The following is a 22,723-nucleotide window of genomic DNA, read 5'->3' as shown; positions in this document are numbered from 1 at the left end:
ACTGTCCACATAGTCAACCTGAAGTAATTAATAATGTTTTTAATCGGATAACATTACCCATTAAGTGAATCCGTTGTTCACTGAAAACTCGAGGCACTGTTCTGACCAGTTTCGGAACTAATTGGCCCCATAATCAGACAGCAAGAAACCACATTAGCAACTTTGTTGAGCAGTGAACAAATTTATCATATCTAAACGATCAGCTAAGCGGTACGTTCCAAAACTGGTCATCGTAGTAACTCGCGATTTTAATAGATAACAGATTTGCCTAATAGGTGGTGCTTTCAGATTAAAAGGGATATTAGTTACTTCGGGTTGACTATGTGGTCAGTTGTAGTCGTTTCTAAAGAGCACATGTCTGGGCACTGTCATCATAACTGGAATGATCATACGTCCTCTGACAGTTTACTGCAAAAGTTAATGTAAAGAAGCTTTATTTTAAAAGCTGTTTCAAATATTGCAATAACTTCGTTTAAAATGATTACCTTTTTGCTTAATTATACTTTGATATTTAAGCCAAACCTGTGTCGATCAACTACACTTAACGCAGCTATATGAGGTAACTTGTCTCCATACGAATATGTGAAATGGACGAGTGTCATTAAGATTAAAAAAAAAAAAAAAAGAAAAGAAAAGAGGCTAACACGGAACTAATGAATAATTGCGATCTATTAGGTCTTCTTACAATGCCACATCCATTACATCACAAACTCCGAAATTTAAGTAGCCTTCATCTTCTGTGACTACAGTGGCTAAATTAGAGAAGTTTTGGAAACTCCTCTGACGCTATGTGACAGCCTCAAATTTATTTATCCATTGTTCAATGTGGGAACAGTATCTTAAGAGAAAAAAAAGTTAATAGGCTGTTATCTAATTTTGTGCAATACTTTTTCAAGAAGATTTACGATCCGAGTCGGGAGATCATAGACTTAATGCAATATTTCCCTGCCTTTTTTGTGTATTATCTCTGTAAGTGTGTGTTTCTATCCGTTTGGCATGAGAAAAATGAGGAATGACTCACGCGGCGAGGGGGGAATAAATCCTACTCCTTCCACCTGAGATCGGCTAACTACAGGCCCAATTGTGGCTATCTTCAAGAATTCTTTCTGTCTCACTGATTCATCATTGTTTACTTTTGTTGACAGGATATGAATCTGTCAGATTCAAATCCCCATAATAAATCAGTGAGTAGCCCATAGTACCTTAATAAATCAGTGAGTAGCCCATAGTATGTAGCCAGGTGGGCAGGAGCAGCAGTGCGTAGCACACGCTTCTTGATTAGACCAGGGTTCAAGCCCGTGACCACCAAATACAGAGGACGCGAAAAGGTCAGGGATTGACCACCGCATATCCCCGGAGCAATATGGCCTTAGTTGCTAATGCTCCTAAAAACCAAATAACAACAATATACCTCAATGAACAAGTTCTTTGATTTGCAAAGGGTACTCACTGAGTTATCATTTTTAAATTAACTGCCGCTATTTCATGCAATTATAACAATAATACACTGGTGTGCAAAACTTAAGGACCAACACTATTTCTAAAGGTTACAACCACAAAATCTTTACTTAAGGCACTTTTTACTGATGAGAGTAGATTCAGTCTCAGCAGCGATTCATCACCGCTAAAATCATCACTGAAAGGGATCGATATGGCGGTCGAGGTGTTCTTGTCTTGGGAGTTATCTTGGATGGACGTACACAATTTTTTTTTAAATTTAACTACAGATACTGGAAGGCGGTACTGTAACCAGTGCACGCTACTGTACTGAGGTAATCCTTTCCCATGTGCGTCTGTTCCGAGGTGCCATTGGCCCCGAGTTCGTGTTTATGGATGATAACGCCACACTCCATCGCACTGCAGCTGTTGATATGCTTTTGGAAAGTGGGGACATTGTTCGTATGGATTGGCCTGCCCGTTTCCTCCGCCGACCGATCTAAATCCCATCGAAAACATATAGGACGCTCTGGGGAGACGCCTAGCGGCACGTCCACACCCATCAGAAAATGTTCACCAGCTGAAGATGGCGCTCACAGAGGAACGGACAATGTTACCGAAGAAACTATCAACAACATTGTTCTAAGTGTGGACAGGTGGTGCAAAGCCTGCATCGACATTAGGGGTGGCCATATCTCCTACTGAGGACCACGTCTTCCCTTTTTTCCATCTTTGGCAGTGATGCATCTGTATCATGGCAGCCAGTGCTATATTGCCATTTTTGAATAAAGTTCCTCTGTACGTTTTGTTTCGGTTGTTGTGTCGGTGTTGTTTCCTCCATCATTCCTGTACCTTACGAGGTTCCTTTGGTATGTTTTTCTCATATCCAGGCCACCCCTATGAAAACCTGACTGGTCCTTAAATTTTGCACACCAGTGTACTGTTTACTATTCGATGATCTTAGTCCTCCGTGACAATAGTTTCGCTACTTGTCACTTATTTTGAGATGTTCATCTGGGTTCGAATCAAGTCATAGATTGGAGGAATTTCTAAAAGACCTCTTCATTCGAGGTTGTAGTTAGCCGATCTCAGGTAGAGAGAGTGGAGTTCTCAGAGATTTATTTCTCGTTTTTCAGCCGGTATAATATACAGATCTGTCCGTCAACCCACTCTTCTACAGATGTACTACATAGTGTCGCAATAAGGTTTATATCGCAATAAGGATGACTAAAATCCAACAACAATGCTTTTAAAACTCACCTCGGCACCGCGTGTGCTCCACAAAAGGTGCTTGAAATTTCCACGGGTGTTAGTTTCTTTGCTCTTTCAATAACCCTCAGCAGTTTCATTTCAGTTTCCGTATCCAACCCGTATCCGGACTTCGCTTCTATTAGAGTAGTTCCACTCCGAAGCATCTGAGAAAGGATGTCTAAAAAGCTGGTTAAGAGTTCGTCTTCTGTTGTCTGTTTTGTGTGATCAACGGTGAAGTGAATTCCACCTCCAGCATTATGTATATCCATGTAAGTGGCACCGGAGAGCTGAAGAAATAAATGACACCTTTTAAACAAATGGGTAATCTATTGATCTGTCATCTATATTGTTTATGAAAATTTGTTTACTCATATAAGTCGCAAAGTAAACACGGAAATTCAAAAGTAGGTGAGCACCTACAACTGTATAGCTTTATTTTTCTCCTCAAGACAAAGACTGAATTCCTTTGATAATACAGAACAGTGATGAGGCACGCATTCCACACTCGCCCCAATGGTTGGGTGTGACACTAGAAACAGTCTAATCAATGAGTCCACCTCAGCCAATTCACACACTGACTCATTCACTTGTCGGATGCAGAATTGTAATATCTCTCCGAAGTATTCATTCGAATATAGTCGGACACGTTTTGCTAGAAATAAGGAGACGCTCCATCTAGCTGAAACAGTATTTTCCTCTGGTTCCCCCAAAAAATTTGGGGCAGCAGAAAGTTCGCCTGCATATCGAGATATATTTTAGATATGACGACCTGGGCATTTTTGCCCAGGTCGCTAATGTGAAAATTAAAATCACTAGATAGTGAAAATTAAAATTTCCGTTTTAATTTTCACTACCTAGTTGGTAGGCCACTGATGATAGACGACCACTTCGCAGCCACAAGCGTTCACGCCCTATAGGCGATCTGGACAGCTCCCTTGTCTGGCCCACTATTACTCCCCTTCCCCAGTGGGGACTGCAGGAGACGGCTTGCCGTCTCCTGCAGTCCCCACCACCCTTCTCTTCTTTCTGGTGGGGCATGGGCATGCCCCACTGCAAGCTGGAGCTACTTTCCCTATCGGCTCCTTATTTCTGACTATATCCCCCCCAATCTTCAGTCTCCCTCCCCCCACTCTAACTATACGCAAGCGAATGTCCCACACAATCCAAATTTAACCATCAAAATAAATTTCGCCCGAAACTCTCGGCTTCTCATTCTAGCGCCTTCACCACGCGAACTAACCTATACCAATTGATGTGTATGTATATGCATTTTTGTATGTATGTATATGTGCACTTTTTTTTTTTTTTTTATTATAGGTCCTAGCCACTGAAATCTAAGGAAATTAGGTGGCAGGACCTGCCAGAGTAAATAATTATAATACTGGTGTACCTGGTCTGCCTCCACGGGGCGAAAGTGGGGCAACGTTGAGCCTCAGTAGGGGTCCAGCGGCTAAATGACCAGATGAACACCGGTACACGACACTATACATGTACAATATCCATACACTTTTAAATCTTTGGCATTTCCAGCAAACTGGCACACCCATCACAATGTAAACAACGCGGAGATGGGAGAAACCCCTGGTGCCGTATGACCCTAAATACACTTTGCACTTTACCTAGCAATACACTACTTATTTGTATCTTAGATGTATGTTTTTTTTTTTTTTTTTTTTTTTCAGATAAGTAAACTTAATTTGCTTTTAATGTTTTTGCTTGATTATTATTATTATTACCAAGAAAACATTGCCCAGACAATGCTTCAATTTTCCCTATATTCGACGATATCAAAAATTTCTTTTTTTCTAATTTGGTATTTTTTCAGGAGCATCGTATAATATGCTGGAGGACAATGTATATAACTGGTATTTTTTACTCTTTCAAACAACTTCCAAAATGTTTTGATTCTTTAAATGTTGAGTCATCTTTAATAAACAGTTTATGAAATAAATAAAGCACATGTTTTATATTTTCAAGACGCCTTACCTTCATGGAGAACTCGCCCACTCTATCGCCTGCCCATACAGGGTGGGTATGGGCATCTACAAATCCTGAAAATAATATACATTATTATTAATATACACATTACTGATACTCATATATCTGCATCCCAAAATGATGCAGTGAAGTGAATTCTTACTAATAACAACTACAAGTAGTCAGGAAATTTTTCAAAATGAAATGTTAGTTTTGCTAACCCTATTTTATTTATTTATTTATTTACTATAGAAAGCACGAAAAGTTCAGGTCACTGAAAGCATTGATTATAATTATGCGATTTCTGAGATTGAGTGAAATTTGCAAATGAATGAATGTATACGAATGTTTGTAAAAGAAACAATTTCAGAGCATGGAAGATAACAGAAGCAAATTGCTACTTACAGGATTGAAATTGTTATTTTACAGACACTGTTGTAAAAACCGCACCAAAAAAAAAAAAAAAAAAAAAAAAGCGCATTTATACGTTTATTTAATCATTATTTTAAACTAACCCGTTGTACAATTACACCCAATAATAAAACTGGTTTACTTTTAGCATTTCGTTAATTAAGGAAACTTTGCTGATTCTTTGATCACATGCACTGATATTCATGCAAAAGACAAAGAACAATATACAGGGGCGGGCCATCTCGAGGATGAATGAGGTGCACTGCACTCGGGCGACAATGTTCAAGGGGCACCTGAAACTTACACATATGAAGAAAATTTTAAAGAGGAGCTCCAAATTTCAATTGGCACCCGGGCGCCACATACTCTAGGAACGCCTCTGACCATATATTCCGGCGTATAAGTCGACCTTTGAAACACTAAAAAATCGTCTAAAATTTTAAGGTTGACCTATACCTATACGCCCACTATCACATCCTAAACTTGAATTAAAGAAGCACAACGAATTGCTCTGTGTAACGATTCATAACCTGAATTACTTGGTGTCTTAGAACCATATTGTTCTATTGGGATGATCAAACGTTTTCCTCTTAGGTATCATATTCTACAAGCACAGGTTCCTAATTGCTCTGCAGACATAATAGCAAGAAATTATTTTATAATTACCAGATACAACAATCTCGTAATTATAAAGGTCAGGGCCTCCAGTATTTTACTTGTACTTGCTTGTTATACGTCAGGGCAGCTAAGACTATGAGGCGTCAGTATATAGTGTCTGTAATTGTCTGTATTATTCAGTCGGTATTATTATTGAATAATTAACAAGGCTGAAAGATTGCTGCAGACGTGTATTGTCATTAGAAACGATTGTATGAAAAAATAAATGTTAATTTTGTAACTGTTACTTTCTTTCATGGTTAGGCTACGAACTTATCACTCTTCTTATATTAGAAACCGTAGCTGACTTTTTAAAAACACGATAAAAATTTTTGCCAGCTTCTTGGGATAACGAGCAACAAAATCACCACAGGGGCTCACATCTGTGGGCTTGGCACACCCAGGGTTCTGAGCTGGATATCATCATTCTTCTCTTTCTTGGTGATTCCTCTCTCTCTCTCTCTCTCTCTCTCTCTCTCTCTCTCTCTCTCTCTCTCTCTCTCTCAGGGTAACTCGGGAATTTTTTTTGGCTGGTGCAGCATAAGCCTCAGGCTTCCTTGCACCATATGGCTAATAATAATAATAATAATAAATCTAAACCTTCTACATTTTCTTCTTTCTCAAGGTATTTTCTAAGACAAAGAGCAAAAGCTATAATTCCGCTTTGGTGGAGACAGTCGTTTTGAACGAGTACAGAACTATCAGCTATTTCAAGCGGGTTACCTTGCCCTTCTCTCGATGCTTTTGCGGCTAGCGAACGCGTCCAGAGAGAGCTGGGGAAGGACTGAACCGCTTACACTCGAGAAGGTATCGAGTACAGGACAGTGGTTGTAGTGATTACGACCACCATCCTGTACTCTCACCACAGAGCACAAAGCCATAACTGTTTTAAGGTGAGAATTATCATCTGAGGAGAAATTAAAGAAAAAAAAAACGTTTGTGACATAGAGTGAGAGTTTATTCTTTCTCTCAGTACCCAATAGATCCCACATTTTATATCCGCATATAAAGAATTCATAAGGAGTGTATTTTTCATTGTTATACAAAAACTTTATGATTAATGATTAATAACCTGGAAGAATGCACATTCCACTGGCATTGATCTCGTGTGAAAAGGTAGCATCTTTATACTTTTCTCGGATCTTGTCGTCATGGCCGATGTCTGCGATCATTCCATCTCTAGAAAGCAAACATACAACAGTTAAAAAAATAACAAATTTCACTTATATAGAAGAATATAATTTATTAAATCCACGAACAAAAAAAAAAAAAAAATAAAAAATAAGTGACTAGTTACTATTTGTGAAAATGCCTATAACGAGGAAAACACTTATTTACCACAATATAAGTTTCATTTATTAGGCACGTATCAATTTCAAACAATTAAAAACACCATGATTATTTTCCAATAAAAACAAACAGTTCAATAGCGACTAGCCAGAAGTGAATTAATCCCCTACATCCACTTCTGGATGTAGGGGATGTAGGGGAATATGGAAAAGGAATAGCTTCTACCTTACTGGTGGCAGGGGCTTTTATCCCAGTGTTCTTGTCGACCTTCAGTCAGACACACTTCGAGTAACATCTCAATCTGTATTACAGTTTGAAAATGGAAGAAGGTTATCAAATCGTAGCAGTGTGCTTAATGATTTTGTAATAACTGAGAGCAAAGTGGAAGAGAAATTGTTGAAGTTAAACATAAGAAAGGCACCTGGGGTGGATGGGATCTATCCAGTTATTTTAAAGGAGGCGGCAAAGCAACTAAGCAAACCCTTAGCCATAATTATGAGAGCATCCTTGGACTCAGGGGAGGTTCCCACGGACTGGAGATGTGCAAATGTGTCCCCAATTCACAAAGGTGGATCGAAGGGTGACACGAGTAATTACAGACCAGTTAGTTTAACTTCTGTTCCGGGTAAAATAATGGAGTCGCTGGTTAAAGATGCATTGCAGGATCATCTAGACAAGACTGCAGCAATAATTCAGACACAGCATGGGTTTGTAAAGGGAAAGTCTTGTCTGACAAATTTGATTGGTTATTATGATGTGGTCACAAAGGAACTGGATGCAAAAAATAATTTTGATACCATATACTTGAATTTCAGGAAAGCTTTTGACACTGTTGCGCATGGAAGACTACTGTACAAATTGGAGCAGAATGGTATTAAGGGTAAGTTGCTACAATGGATAAAAGGATGGTTAAGTGGGAGAAGACAGAGGGTGGTAATCAATGGGTGCTGCTCTTCGTGGACTAATGTTATTAGTGGAGTCCCACAGGGTTCGGTGTTGGGTCCACTGTTGTTTTGTGTATTTATCAATGATATTGATGAAGGTATATCAGGCTTAATGTCGAAGTTTGCAGATGACACAAAGGTTGGCAGGGTTGTTAATGACAGTAATGGCAGTGTGCTACTGCAACAGGATCTAGATAATTTGGGCAGATGGGCTAAGAAGTGGCAACTGAAGTTCAACCTTGACAAATGCAAAGTACTGCATATGGGTAGAAGTAACCCCAGAGAAACGTACCAACTGTGTGGTACTACACTTAAGGTGGTAGAAAATGAAAAAGACCTGGGAGTAATTGTGCAGTCAGATATGAAGTTTTCTGAGCAGTGCAGACAGGCTGCTAGGGCGGATCATGGGGTTTTGTCAATGATATATAGGAATTTTGCTAGCAGGGAAAAGGAGGCGATTGTCCCTCTGTATAAGGCAATGGTCAGGCCACGCCTTGAGTACTGCGTACAGGTCTGGAGGCCTCATTTTAGGAAGGATGTAGATTTGCTTGAGCGTGTACAGAGAAGAGCAACACGATTGGTGAGGGGAATGAAGGGATCCTCTTACCAAGAGAGGCTTAAGTTCTGCAAATTGCAGTGGCTGGAGACTAGGCACCTGCGCGGTGATCTGATTGAGGTCTATAAAGCCTTGAATGGGTTGAGCACGCTGAATTCTGATGGGATCCTTCCACTTGTTCAGATTACCAACCTACGGGGACATAAGTTCAAATTAAGAAAGGACAGATGTAGAATAGATGTGCGGAAATTTGCCTTTAGCCAGCGGGTGGTTAATTGCTGGAACAAACTTCCATCTGTCGTTGTGGAAGTTGATAGGTTAAAAAAATTTAAGGAGGAACTGGACAGGCATTTGGAGGGAATGGTGTGATTTTTTTTTTTTTGGCTGATGCTGCATAAGCTCCTACACTTGCTTTCTTGCATCATATGCCACTACTACTACTACTACTACAGCGGAAAAGATTATGCTCCGACAATGGCTTAATCATAAAAATTAGAGATTTTTTTGATTAAGCCATTTGTCTTCGGTTTGGGAAGGTTTGATTTTGATTTTTGTTACCAGACCAGAGTTATCTATTCTCGACGATGATGGCAAAAATGTATTTGTATACTTATGCAAGTGTATCGGCCTCCGTAGCCGAGTGGGCAGGAGCGGGAGTGCAGTAGCACACGCTCTTTGAGTAGACCGGGGTTCAAGCTGCTGAATACGGTCGATCTGCTAACCCGCACTGGACCAGCGTGGCAGATTATGGTTCATTTCCCTCAGCATGAATTGTTGAGGAGGCTTCCATACTGCAGTGGGTTGATAATGGCTGCACTTTTTTTTTCACAAGTGTATCCTTGAATACTTATACAAAGCTATACAGACACGATATACTTGTGCCTCAATACTTTAGTTGCCAACCCAGTTCAAGTAACGTGAATGGATTCAAGGTTGGGAAACCCAAGTGATGCTTAGGACTTTGAATTTCTACGCGTTATTTTGTAGATAACGGTATTAAAGAGTGAACGAAGACGATAATTTATTTCAATGAACTTCGAGTTGAATTGTGAATGGTGGCGAAGTGCTGTCTTACATATTTAAACATGGTTTGAAAACGTAAGACGGCATGTAATGATAGCGGAATTAGAGATGCTGGTCCGGAAGAACAATACCCGTAGAAACGCCTAAAGAAAAGCTTGCAGTATAGCTTTAATTTTCCCATGATTTGCTGTAATTCTAATATGCTGTTCCATGAATGCATCAAATTTTCCTAGAAAACGCATAGTAACCAAAAACAAATCATAGTTTTTATCTTCAATGTTTTCTACATTTCCGCGAAAAGGCAAGTTATTTTCAGTTATTGACAGATCCCTTCGTCATCGAAGGGATTCGAACAAAAGATAATTTAATGACATAAATTATCTTTTGAAGAAATTTTTGCTATTAATTTTTCTTATCGTTAAGTTAGCAGTTGTTTTTTTAACTGTTTATCCAATCGATATTGATTTATCCTTCTACTGAAAAATACAGTTCTTGCTGTAATATGGTCAGAACTTCATTCATGGCTTGACAAATGTTGAGCAGCATTCTTCCTGTTCAGCATTTGTCAAACCATGAGAGGTCACAATCGTTATATCCTATCAGTAAATCATCCCTGTGATGAACAGAACACTTTACCACTTTGCAGAGAATAAATATACACAATTTTATTCTTTCTTAAGGAAGAAGTCGGTTTAGTACGATCAAAAAAAGAGCATAAGTAAGCCTTCTTTTTCCCAAACATGAGTCTCCCAGACTTTTCGAAACTTCTATCATTATTTTGGTGAAGCAGTATTTTTTCGATGATGATATAAATTCTAAGCATTCGTTATTCACGATCCAGTTCAAATCCGATCATTAGAATATTCTAATGGCAAAATAGCAACAAAGACAACAAGCTGATTCTGGTGGTTGTTGTTGTTGTTGTTGTTGTTGTTGTTCTGGGGGTTTTAGGCGCGTCAGCGACTTAGGGCATATTGCGCCGTATATATTATGTCTGTAAATTGCGTGTGTTCTATGATCAATTTGCTGTTTGTTGGTAGAAAAACCCTGCTACTTTCGTTTGAGACCGACTAACTCAGCCACGTTATGAAAAAGGAAAGGCCCATAAAAATTCCTCTCGTCATTGATCCGGTGTGGGGAGGATGGTGATTCTACCAACTGTGCTACCCTCGAGGGCTCTGGTTCAGGAGGTTCTATGTTATTTTTCACATCGTTATCTGCTGAGAAATGTATAGTATCACTATAAAATGTATAATTAATAGTCTCCACAGAAAAAAACAAATATTTTTAAGTTACGGTTACGCGAGCACAGCTGATACATCCAAGTGTATGTCGTCTCTAAATTTCTTGTGTTGTCTTGTCTATTTGTCAGTTTTGCTGAAAACATAAGTTTGCTGGATAAAACCTTTCAACTGTGGCCCAAGATCGACAAATTCGGCCACAGTGTGTCAAAAAAAAAACCAAAAAAAAAAAAAAAAAAAAACCAACACGAAAGTTCCTCGTTATTGATGGGATTCAAACTCAAGCCTTTTTCATGCTGTGTGGGAGAAGGGTTATCATGAATACTGTGATACATTCCATGGAAGAGAAAGATATAATGGTTGTTTCTTAGACGTCCAGCTCCATCTAAAACGCTCTTGGATACTTACCACTCCGGCTATGTTTGTGCCTTTTTGTTTTAAGCTAATTAATTGACTGTGAAATTAATTCATGCTTCCATTTGTAAGCTGCTGGCTCCCTAATACTTTTATTGCATTTTATATGATTCGGAAGAATTTTGATAAAACACGAAATAACGATAGCATAATTTTACGAGTAATTTTTGTAAGGTTTCGTATTTCTGAATGATATCTGTTATGTCTATGCCCGCCATCCAACGGCGAAAGTCTGCGGCTAATGTTTTTACGGTTTGAAGAATTCTTTCAAGTTCGGGCATTATTATGTTTGTTGATGTTAGCTATCTGTTGTGTTCAGTACTTCTCATTGCTGAGTTTGATGGTGTTTAAAACATAAGTTTGATGAAGAAGCTTACTTTCTTCATACTTCGTTTCGAAAATGGTCCTAAACTTTGATACGATAGTGATCTGTGTAAGCGGTAGTTTCTCCATGAATAGAGTTCTGGGGGTGTCCGTCTGCCCTCAGAATTTATCAGGTAAAATTAGTATATTTCATATAAAAATATTTGTAAAACAATATCAATTTATTAGATGTATGCATAAAAATAAATATAAAAATAAATAGAGATGGAATTAAACGGTTAAAATAATAGTGTTCGTCAGCTTACGCACTAATTTCTGTGTGAAATATGAATTACGGTTGTGTTTTTGAAGCTTCCTGTTTTCAGAAACGAAATCAGGCTATCCAGTCAAATGAACAGTTTATTATAGTTGTGTTGTATCCTAATGAAATACATAATGAAACTCAATTTACAAGGTGTGACTTTATTCTGTGTCATTTAATGCTCTTACCCCGCCCACTCCAGTTGTTTCAGGTTGAGCAGTGCTCAAATTAAAAACTGTTAACAGCCGGAACGCGCCAATATTGACGTACTTAGGAATTTGACACTGACTATTCGAGCCAGTAGAGAGCCAGTTTCTCATGTACATATGTCTTCACCGGCAGATCTGCATGTTGTGCAGACTTAAAAAAAAAGAATGACTCGCGGGCGAAACGGCCACCTACAGCCTCGATTCAAAAGGTCTTAAGAACTCCTCCAGAGATTGGATTTGAACCCTGATCTTTCCATATGAGTGACGAAACGATTAATGCTTACGGAGTGCTAATAATTTGGCAACAAAAACAAGATTAATTTTTTATTAAAAGTTTATCACACATATGCAAGTGTTATACATGTGTCATACCAATCCGTATATCAGAACCAATGTTTTTTTTAATTATTGTGATACATGGTTGCCACGATTAATTACGTACTTCGAAATAAAGGATGGGCTGTGTTGTTTGCAATGGAGAATTTCAGGGGGTGGGGACGTGGGGGTGCATAACAAATGGAATGACGTTTGGACTCAGTTCAAGCACTGAGTGAGTTCAGGAATGTAATTTCTGTGAATTTTTATTTGTTTTCACTATTATGAGACGCAAGTACTGGATTTTTCATTCATCAAAACAGCTAACTGACCATAAAATATACTTAATTTATAGAGAGGATGCATGAACCCTCGCGGCCTTCTGTTGGGAAATTTTGGTTGAACGGCAGTTTTTTTTTTAAACTGTGTCATGTAAACCTGTTGAAGCAAAATTCGCGTGGTATGCGACCAGAGAAATCATTTTAAGTCTCAAGAGAACCTTTAAATCCAGTGTTCATTTTGTGTTAATTGAAATAATTTGAGATTATTCCACTTGAATTAGAAATACACGCACAAGTAATTTGGTTATTAGTGTGTGCGCCTCAGTAAATTGCAATGCATATAGTTGCCAGCTGACCAGCACTCTTTCAAAACAGTTGTTTTTGGCTTGAAGACTGGCTGTGGGCAAACATGAAAGCCCTTTGATAATTTAGTCTAATTCTTTGTCAGTGGTTTTCAACCGGAGTGCCGCAACAACATTCCAGGAGTGCCACGTAATTTGGATTTAAGTTACTTATTATTATTTTTAAAATTTATATATTTATTTCATTATAAAAAGGTACATCCTTATTATGTTCCATAAGCCACAATGATAGTACAGGAACTCCCCGACTTACGTAATACTCGACTTTTATGTAAATTCGACTTTACATAAGTTTTTGCCGGCCGGTGCAATCTTAAAAAAAATCGTGGAAACGTATTTTGCATACCTTTAGGAATAAATGGAGGTATCGTGAAAATATCGTAATGTGAACCCAATAACACTTTTTTTTTTGTAATTCGTTCCAAGTCCTTGGAAGTTTAAAATTTCGCTATATTACTAAGCTATTTATCTCTCTTAAAGGTCATTTTTTATAATGGAAATTTCACTACCCTTTCATCGTTATATGTTCCGTTAAAAGAATCAATTTTGAACGCCTTTCTTTGTGATATTTTTCTAAAACACATTTCTGGAGGTCACTACCATAAAATAAAACAGGAAATCCCTAGTAAACTCGATCTTATTGCATTTGCGATAAAACCGATAACTGCAATTTTGTGGATTTTTACGCTATTATGGTGAAATGTGTTCGCCTTCACTGCAATCTTCAATCATATAAAAACAAATTTTCAGAAACTTCTCTTCATTCCTATTTACGTATTACAATGATGAAGGGAAAGTGCAAGTAGTGATGTGCCAGGAAACGAAACAAAATTGATTTAGAAATGAAGATGAAAATGATTAATAAGTACGAAGCAGGACAAAGTTTGTCATATTGCAAGGGAATTAAGTGTCGCTGCTTCAACGGTGAATACTATTTTAAAGAAAAGTGCGCGTATAAAAGAACATGTCCAAGGATCAACGCACTTGATCAACAGTGATCACAAAACAGCGTTCAGGTGCTATATCGAAGGTGGAACAACTGTTAATAATATGGGTGGAAAATCAGATTCATAAGCGATTGCCCCTGAGTCTAATGACCATTCAAGCAAAAGCAACAAGTGTTTATAAAGATATTAAGGATAAGTAAGGCGAACCCCAAGCCAAGTTCGTGGAAAGCAACGGGTGGTTTAATAGGTTCAAGCATCGCGCTGGTTTCCACAACGATAAATTATGCGGTGAAGTCGCCAGTGCCGATTCTGCAGAGAAATTTTGTGATGTGTTGGAAAAAATTATTGATAAAGGTGGCTATTCAACGCAGCAAATTTTTAACGTTGACGAGACTGCTCTGTATTGGAAAAAAATTCCGGATTGAACATACACTGCCAAAGAGGAAAATACAATGCCAGGTTTCAAGGCTTCAAAAGATAGGGCCGCGCTCTTTCTTGGGGCTAATGTAGCGGGTGATTACAGATTAAAACCACTGCTTGGGTGCCATTCTGGAAATCATCATGCATTTAAGGGCATAAATAAAGCCACCCTACCTATCCATTTCCGATCGAACCAGAGAGTACGAATAACAATCTCTCTCTTTGAGGATTGGTTCAAATGCTGCTTCATTCCCTATGTTGAAAAATATTGTAAAGACAACGACCTTCCTTTGAAGGTTTTGGTTCTATTGGAAACCCCAGGGGCTCACACTGGCGAGTATGGGCTTGGCACACCCAGGTTCCTGACATGGATATCATCAGTCTTCTCTTTCTTGGTGATTTCTCTTTCTCTCTGGGTCACAGGGTAAATCAATTTTTTTATTATTATTTTTTTTATTTTCGGCTGGTGCAGCAAAAGCCTCAGGCTTCCTTGCATCATATGTTCCTGGACATCCTACGCATCTAGATGATTTCAATTCGAACGTGAGAGTCATATTTCTACCGCCAAACACGACTTCACTCATCCAACCTATGGATCAGGGTGTTATTTCGAATTTAAAAGCATACTATTTACGCACAAATTTTGCTCAGGCATTGTCTGCAGTAGACAGTGAGAAAAATTTTACGTTAAGAGATTTTTGGAAATCTTACAATATTTACCACGCCATCTTAAACATAAATAAGGACTGGTTGGAAATTATTAAAAGTTGTTTAAATGTCGCATGGAAGAAAATATGCCTATGGCACGTAAAAAAGGCTTCGAAGGATTTGAAAAAGACGAATCATATGAAGAGGTTACAGATAAGTTCGTAAAGGTTGCAGAGCTATTTCAGTTGGAGGTTGGTGCCAAAGACGTGGAGGAGTTAATAGAGGAAGAAGAGAAGGAATTATCTAACGGAGAACTTATTGACTTGCAGGCAGCGATAGTGAAAGAAGAAAATGCTGACGAAGCTCAAGATGAACCAAAGGAGGAGCCTAGACGCTTCATCACCAGAGAGATAGCAATGGCATTTCGCGAAATTGCATCGGAAATGGCGAGGTTTGAGAAGATGGATCCTGACAGTGAACGATTCTTAAGAGTTAAGAGGGGTGAATGATATGCTTGCTTGCTACAAAGAAATCTACGATGAAAAGAAAAAAACCACCGTCCAGTCATCCATTAATATGTTCTTTCGTAAGGTTGAGCAGCCGACTCCTAAATCTCCTCTACCTCCGCAGCAGGGTACTTATCAGCTGAAGACGTCGATTCTGGCAACGATGCTCGAGGGATGACACTTACTGACGTTATGCCTGTCTCCTCTCTTTTTTGTAATTTTTGTAAATTGCACGCTTTTGTAATTTTTTCCTGCACGTGAGATAAAAAATTGAATAAATACAATAAATAATTCTATTTACATGTTCGTCGAACATTTCTTTTTTGATTCAATCAATTTAGCGAGCACAGTTGAGAGTGCTGCACAAGCATGGGGAAAATTCCGACTTACGTAGCGTTCCGCGGAATGCAACCCTTACGTAAGTCGGGAAGTTCCTCTATTTACAATTCCAAAATAAAAAAAATTACAAAAAACCTCACATTATAAAAGATAAGTTTCATTACATACAATATTACGTTACGGTTAACCTTTTGTGCTCCCTTGTGAAGTGGGACTGGACATAACACGAGCATATGCCTCAGGAATTATGTATCGAATTAAGTTCGACGATATCATATAGCATATTTTTTTAATATTATACTAGGGGGCTGCGCTTGCTTTTTTTGATAAAATACAGAAGCTTTCGACACCGTGTGCGTGTGTCTCTTCCTCAGCTATGAATACATAAATCAGAAGCGGCCCCAAGTCTATCAGCGCCAGGGCCAGCTTAAGACACGATCGAGCGGTTCCCCCTAACAGGGCGCCAAAATTTAGGGAGCACAAAATGCCCCGATAATTCACTGATTTGCTGTAAATTTCAAGTCGGAGCGGGTGCACCAAAAAATCTCGCATAGGGCGCTGATAGACCTGGGGCCGCTTCTGAATTCAGCGCATTGTGAATTCAGTTCGGGGAATTTTGCGTCCCCTAAATTTGGCGCCCTATTTGGGGACAGCTCGATCGTGACTTAAGCCGGCCCTGCATAAATCCTCTGACAGTTTGGTCGTCCCGGAGTATAAACAGAAAATTTATTTATTTTAAATACGTTACATATGGAAATCAAGAATGGTCATGCCAGATAAACAGAGCACGAGGTTCATCTAGCATGATCATGCTGAAACCGGCGCCTCCGTAGCCAGGTGGGCAGGAGCAGCAGTGCGTAGCACACGCTTCTTGATCAGACCGGAGTTCGAGTCCGTGACTACCAAATACGGAGGATGCGGAAAGGTCAGGAAATGACCACCGCATATCCCGGAGCAATATGGCCTTAGTTGCTAATGCTCCTAAAAATCAAAATAACATAACATAATGCTAAAACAGAAGCTTGTTTTACCACAGTAAAACAAGCTTCTGTTTATAATATGTACTTATTTATAATATGTACTACAGTATTAAACAAGAAAATTACGATTGTAAATTTTTCATTGATTGTAGAGCGCATTAAGGTTACAATTAAATTGGAAATTTCATTACATAGGCTGCATACCTATCAAGACCTAACTAGAGAATTGTTTTATACTTTAAAATAATTTGTGAAAACGCGCTGTTTAAATGGTAAAGCACGCTTTAAAAGAGAATTATGAAGGTGCTCGATAGCGTTATTTAAATAAATAAATTTCTGTTTATACTCCGGTACGACCAAACGGTCAGAGGAGTTCACAAGATAGACAGAATACAAGAAACAGTACCGTAGTTAGCAGTCACGGGCTTGATTTCAATTTCGCAGTTAGGCTGCGCTTGAAAAAATACGACATACAATTTCTAATTTTTGATGAACATCTTTCACTGAAACCTCTTGTTCAACTACATCAAGTTTCATCACTACAAATTTCGGCGCCTCAGTAGCCAGGTGGGCAGGAGCGGCAGTGCGTAGCACACACACACTTCTTGATTAGACCGGGGTTCGACCCCGTGATCACCAAATACGGAGGATGCGGAAAGGTCAGCGAATGACCACCGCATATCCCGGAGCAATATGGCCTTAGTTGCTAATGCTCCTAAAAACCAAATAAAAACTACAAATTTCAGATTCCATTACGTCTGCAATGAATTCCTCTTCATTCATACATATCCTGAAACATTCAATGTTCGCATCCACTTCTGTGTAGTCTTTGAAGCTTGAGTTTTCTTGTAAGTTTAGGTGATGACGCACACGCTCAAATATATCTTCCCTATTATCGGACTGTTCTTCGTAATTAATAGAGGAAGAAGCATGAAAAACTTCACACATTGCATCATGTAAGGCGGTAAATCCATCATGTTTGAAGCAGTTGGCGACACTTTTTTTTTTCACCAACTTCATTCCATGCTGAAACACAATAAATATATTGCCTGGCAGGATGTCAATTTCGCATTGATTTTTGCTTTCAAGACATGGCACAATTTTGTTTAACAGCATTCTTCGGCAGTTTTTCTTAAACGATTTTCCTTCCATTCGTTTCTAGCGTCAATGTCCATGGCTGCATTTTCGCCACAATATTTTGAAAGACAGGCGATGACGAGTCTTAAATTTCTGGAATCATCCATCTGAGCTTTTACGATTGTAAATTCTTCAATATTCATTCGATGCGCAAAAGATTCAGCCTTAGCTTTTAAAAGATTACCATCTATGGGAACGTTTTCTGCACTCATCATCATTGGCCATTCCAAAAGTACCTTTTCAAGATCCGGATACTTCGCCTTTCATGCTTGAATCCTTCCCGGTGCAGCAGATTTCTGTGAACTTTCAATCTTCCGATCTTTCAGAGTAGTGAACGGAGTACTCTTGGGAGTGCCGAACTGTTTGGCGATGTCAGTCTTAGAATGCACACCATTATCTACAGCTTGCAAAATCCTAATTTTATCAGCGATTGGCAAGCTATCCGTTTTCTTGGAACCACACCGTAAACATACCCTCGAACTATGTAATGAAATGAATTTCTAGTCGATTGTTCATTTCATTACCACACTGCGAGAAAAGAGCGTGGAAAATCTTAAATGATTTCTCACGGTCAGGCTGCAATTACTTCGAGATATTTGAAGCATTCTGTCATTTTTAAACGCGAATATTGTAATAAAAGTAAAAATTCAGTTTAGGAGATATAAATTTATGGTCGTTATAGAGAAATATTTTTATTTGAAAATATGACATTGAAAGGTCGTTTTATTGAATGTAAAATAGCATTAGGTTAGTGAGAAATTGGCCGGGACCAACATCAACCACATGAGACTTATAACGTGTTGGGACGTTAAAAAGAGGGTCACTATAAACAACTTCGACTGTATAACCTTCGGCTCATTTCGTTTCACACGGAAATTTCGTTTCTTTCTTGTCTTGGGATGGCAACATGTCTTAACTGTACAGTATCAGCATTATTTTACCCAATCAGAATCCCAAATTCGCTTATTTTGTTTTTAACACTCCTTGCACTACTATACAGACAAATTTTACAATAAGTTTCCCATGTGACCGTAAACTATTGGAAATTATTGCGCTTATTTCACTGTTTCCATGAAAATAAGGAGGATGCAAATGTAACCTTAGTTTGTGCCACTGAACAGTATATTCCAGTAGCTAATGAATCTGAAATACTGAAATCATCTTTTCACCGAATTTTAACTGAGGTATTACAAAAACGAAAGTTTACCGTACGGTGGGACCCACATTTTCTGGCCGATGAACAATGACCAAAGCATAAAGAAATTGCAACGCAGTCGCTAGCAAGGTGAAGAATTTTTAAAACGCATTGTGGTTTTGAACCTGAACTAAAGTTACAATTAGTCCAGTGAAGGTATCCATCTTCACTTTGTCCCTCTAAATGTCGTCGGTAATAAAGGTGAAACAAATGGTCATGGCCTATGATTCTGAAGGAATTATTGCGGTTGATTATGTACCACTTGGAAGTTCATTAATTGGAGATTACTATGCCACATTTTTTACTCAAATTACGCCCGAAAATTCGTCAGAAGTGGCCACAGATGTTGGAAGCTGTTGTCTTTGTACTTCATGAAAGCGCAAAGCGTCATACTATGCAGCCTGTACAGTTTGTATTAGTAGGGGCAAATGATGCAAGAAAGCAAGCATCAGCCGAAAAAACTTCCCACATCATCTCCTCCAATAAATTGTCTAGTTCTTTCTTGAATTTATTCCAACTACCCACTTCTACAACAACAGTAGATGGAAGTTTGTTCCAACAATCAGCCACCACTGGGGGCTGAAGGAAAACTTCTGCACATCCATTCTGCAACCATCCTTCCTCACTTTGAATTTATGCTCCCTCATGTGGGTAGCCCGAGAAAGAGGGCCACTAGCATTGAGCTTACTTAATCCATTCAACATCTTAAACACTTCAATGAGGTTTCCTCGCAGGCCTAGTCTCCAGACGCTCCTGTTTGCAGAACTAAAGCCTTTCTTGATAAGATTACCCATTTGTTCCCTTCACCAATCTTGCTTCCAGACCTGTATATTCTACTGAAGATGCGGCCTAACAATTGCTTTGTACATTGGGATAATCACTTCGTTATCCCTGCTAGCAAAGTTCTTGTATGTCATTGACAAAAATCCCATGAGTTTTCGTAGTAGCCTGGCTGTGCACAGTTCAGAGAACTTCATCTGACCACACAATTACTCTCTGGTCTTTTCATTTTCCGCTACATTAAATTTAGTACCACAGTGGGTATGTTAATCCAGGACTGCTGCTACCCATTTGCAGCACCTTGCATTTTTTTAAATGTTAAACTTCATCTGCCTAATTTTTCTAGATCTCATTGCATTAGCTTACCTTGATTGCTGTCATCAACTGTTATATCATCTGCAAACTTAAACATTAATCCTGAATATCATCATTAATAAATATATACAATAGCAATGGGCCCAGCACTGAACCCGAGGGGGAACTCCCTCCACTAATAACATTATTCTATGAAGAGCAGGGTCTGTTAATAACAACTCTGTCTTCTTCCACCCAGTCATCCCTTTATCCATAACAGCAAATTTCCCTTAATGCCACACTATTCTAATTTGTCTTTTATGTGCAAAAGTATCAAAAGCTTTCCTAAAATCCAAGTACTGTATGTGATATTAAAACTGTTATTTTGCAATCAGTTCCTTTGTTAATGTATCATGGTTGTTGTAGGATTTTGGATGCATCAGCGACTAAGGCAATAAAGTAAAAGTAATAGAAGCCTCCTCAACGATTCATGGTGTGGGAAATGGACCATAATCTGCCATGCTGTCCAGTGCGGGTTGGCAGATCGACCGTATTTAGCAGTTGGGCGCTTGAACCCCGGTCTACTCAAAGAGCGTGTGTTACTGCACTCCCGCTCTTGACCACTCGGCTATGGAGGCCCTTAGGCCATATTGCATCGTATCGTATATATTATCGTCATATCTGTAAATTGCGCGGCGCGTATTCTGTGGTCGATTTTCTGTTTTCTGAACGAAAAACCCGAGTTTCGGGGAGGGTAAACCATGCTACCCTTGTTGAGATCGACTAACTCAGCCACGTTATGAAAAACATCCATAAAAATTGCTCAGTTAATCGACGCGATTCGTACTCGGGTCTTTTCCACTCGGTGTGGGGAGGACGGAGATTACCAATGTGCTATACACGAGAGCAAAATGCATCATAGTATCAAATCAAATTGATCAGACAAGAATTCCCCCTAACCAATTCACGTTGTGACTCAAGTATATCTATACTTGTCTAGATGATTCTTCATTACTTCTTTAACCAGTTACACCATTTTTTTCCCTGGAACTTCAGAAGTTAGGCTAACAGCTCTGTAATTACTCATGACGCCTTTTGTAAATTAGGAATGCGTTCACACAACTCATTCCTTAGGGATCTCCCCTGAATCCAAAGATGCTTGTAATTATGACGATGGGTTTTGTTGCCTCCCTTAATATAATTGAATAGATCCCATCCACCTCAGGCGCCTTTTTTCTTTTTATATATATTTAGTTTCTGCAATTTCTCTTCCCTTTACTCTCAGTTATCACAAAACCATTTAGCTCACTGTTAGTTTGATAAACTTCTGTCATCCCTTTTTACTGGTTATAAGTGGGAAGCACTACTTCATCCTTCCCTTATAGTCCTGCTTTGAGCCTTGCGATCTGTTCCCCAAGCTCAAAGAACCGTTGCGTGGACAAAGATTTCTCTTTTTAGAACGTTGCTGCAGTTCCTAACGCATCAGATAGCCCAACTTAAGCAGACAATTAAATAGCATTCAAAAATTACCCGAACTGGGAAGTAGTCATAGAGCGTAAAGGAGACGCGGAATTAACACAGGTTTTTAATGTAAATTATATTATAGAATAAATACGTTTTGAATTAACAACTTTTGTGAGTTACTTTTGGGACAACTCTCGTTGTCCCAAACGAGGGTTATTCCAAAACGAGGGTATTGTGTGCTGGCAAAATTGTTGATACCGACACTCTGACCTATTTTGCAGCATTCTTCCAGGATAACTTTGCATTTAGTAACCAGTGGAGGAGTTAGGTAATCCGGGATCCTTGTACATGTATACGTGTATTTAAAAGCCCTAAAAGCAAGGCGTGGAAGAAGGCTGGACTAACAAATTACTTTGTTCTGGGTTTCTTAGAACTAGAGGCATCCTGGAACGATGGTGCTACTGCTTTCTGGTAAAGCCCTAGAATATGCCTCACAGGTCTGATCTTCCATGCAGCCTCTCAAAAGTTAGAAATTGAAAATATCAAAAAAACAAAAAGAACAATAGAATGCTTTTCTTTTAAAAGTGGATTAAAAATATAATGATATATCAAATGTTGTGCAAATTCTTTGGGTTTGAAACGCTGGAAGAAAGAGGCAATAAAGCCGATTTACTCTTATTTAGCGAACTTTTAAATAGCACCGTAAACGGCCCAATCTATTTTCAAAAATAAGTTCAGTGCACCAGCCAGAGCTTTAAGAAACTATTCACTGCTAAAACCATCCTATGCAAGGACTAATTATGGGTATTACTACTACTACACGACGGCAAGATTAATCAAAAAAGAAAATTTGGAGATATTATTAGCCTTAGGCTTTCTTGCAAGGAAGCCTAAGGCTTATGCTGCACCAGCCAAAAAAAAATTCCTGAGAGAGAGTCAGAAGTAGAAGGAAATCAAGCAAGAGAGAGATTTGATGGTATCTAGCTCAGGACCATTGGTGTGCCAAGCCCATACTCACCA

General features: G+C 38.9%; 1 protein-coding gene across 1 annotated transcript in view; it reads right to left on the bottom strand.

Moving 5' to 3' along the window:
- Positions 1-22,723, bottom strand: part of LOC150080694 (putative imidazolonepropionase) — a 52,745-nt gene that overhangs the window by 14,477 nt on the left and 15,545 nt on the right. The window contains exons 2-4 of the mRNA XM_090381512.1: positions 6,806-6,912; positions 4,675-4,739; positions 2,698-2,975 (exon numbers count right to left, since the gene is read on the bottom strand). Of these exons, the coding sequence (XP_090237638.1) occupies positions 2,698-2,975; positions 4,675-4,739; positions 6,806-6,912 (450 nt within the window). The remainder of the gene's footprint in view (positions 1-2,697; positions 2,976-4,674; positions 4,740-6,805; positions 6,913-22,723) is intronic.

This window comes from Mastigoproctus giganteus, chromosome 9 (genome assembly GCF_048544385.1).
Source record: "Mastigoproctus giganteus isolate SK-2022 chromosome 9, ASM4854438v1, whole genome shotgun sequence".
In the NCBI taxonomy this organism is placed as follows: Eukaryota; Metazoa; Arthropoda; class Arachnida; order Uropygi; family Thelyphonidae; genus Mastigoproctus; species Mastigoproctus giganteus.
Note: the sequence above shows the minus strand (reverse complement) of the source record. Positions and strands in the feature narration are given on the sequence as shown.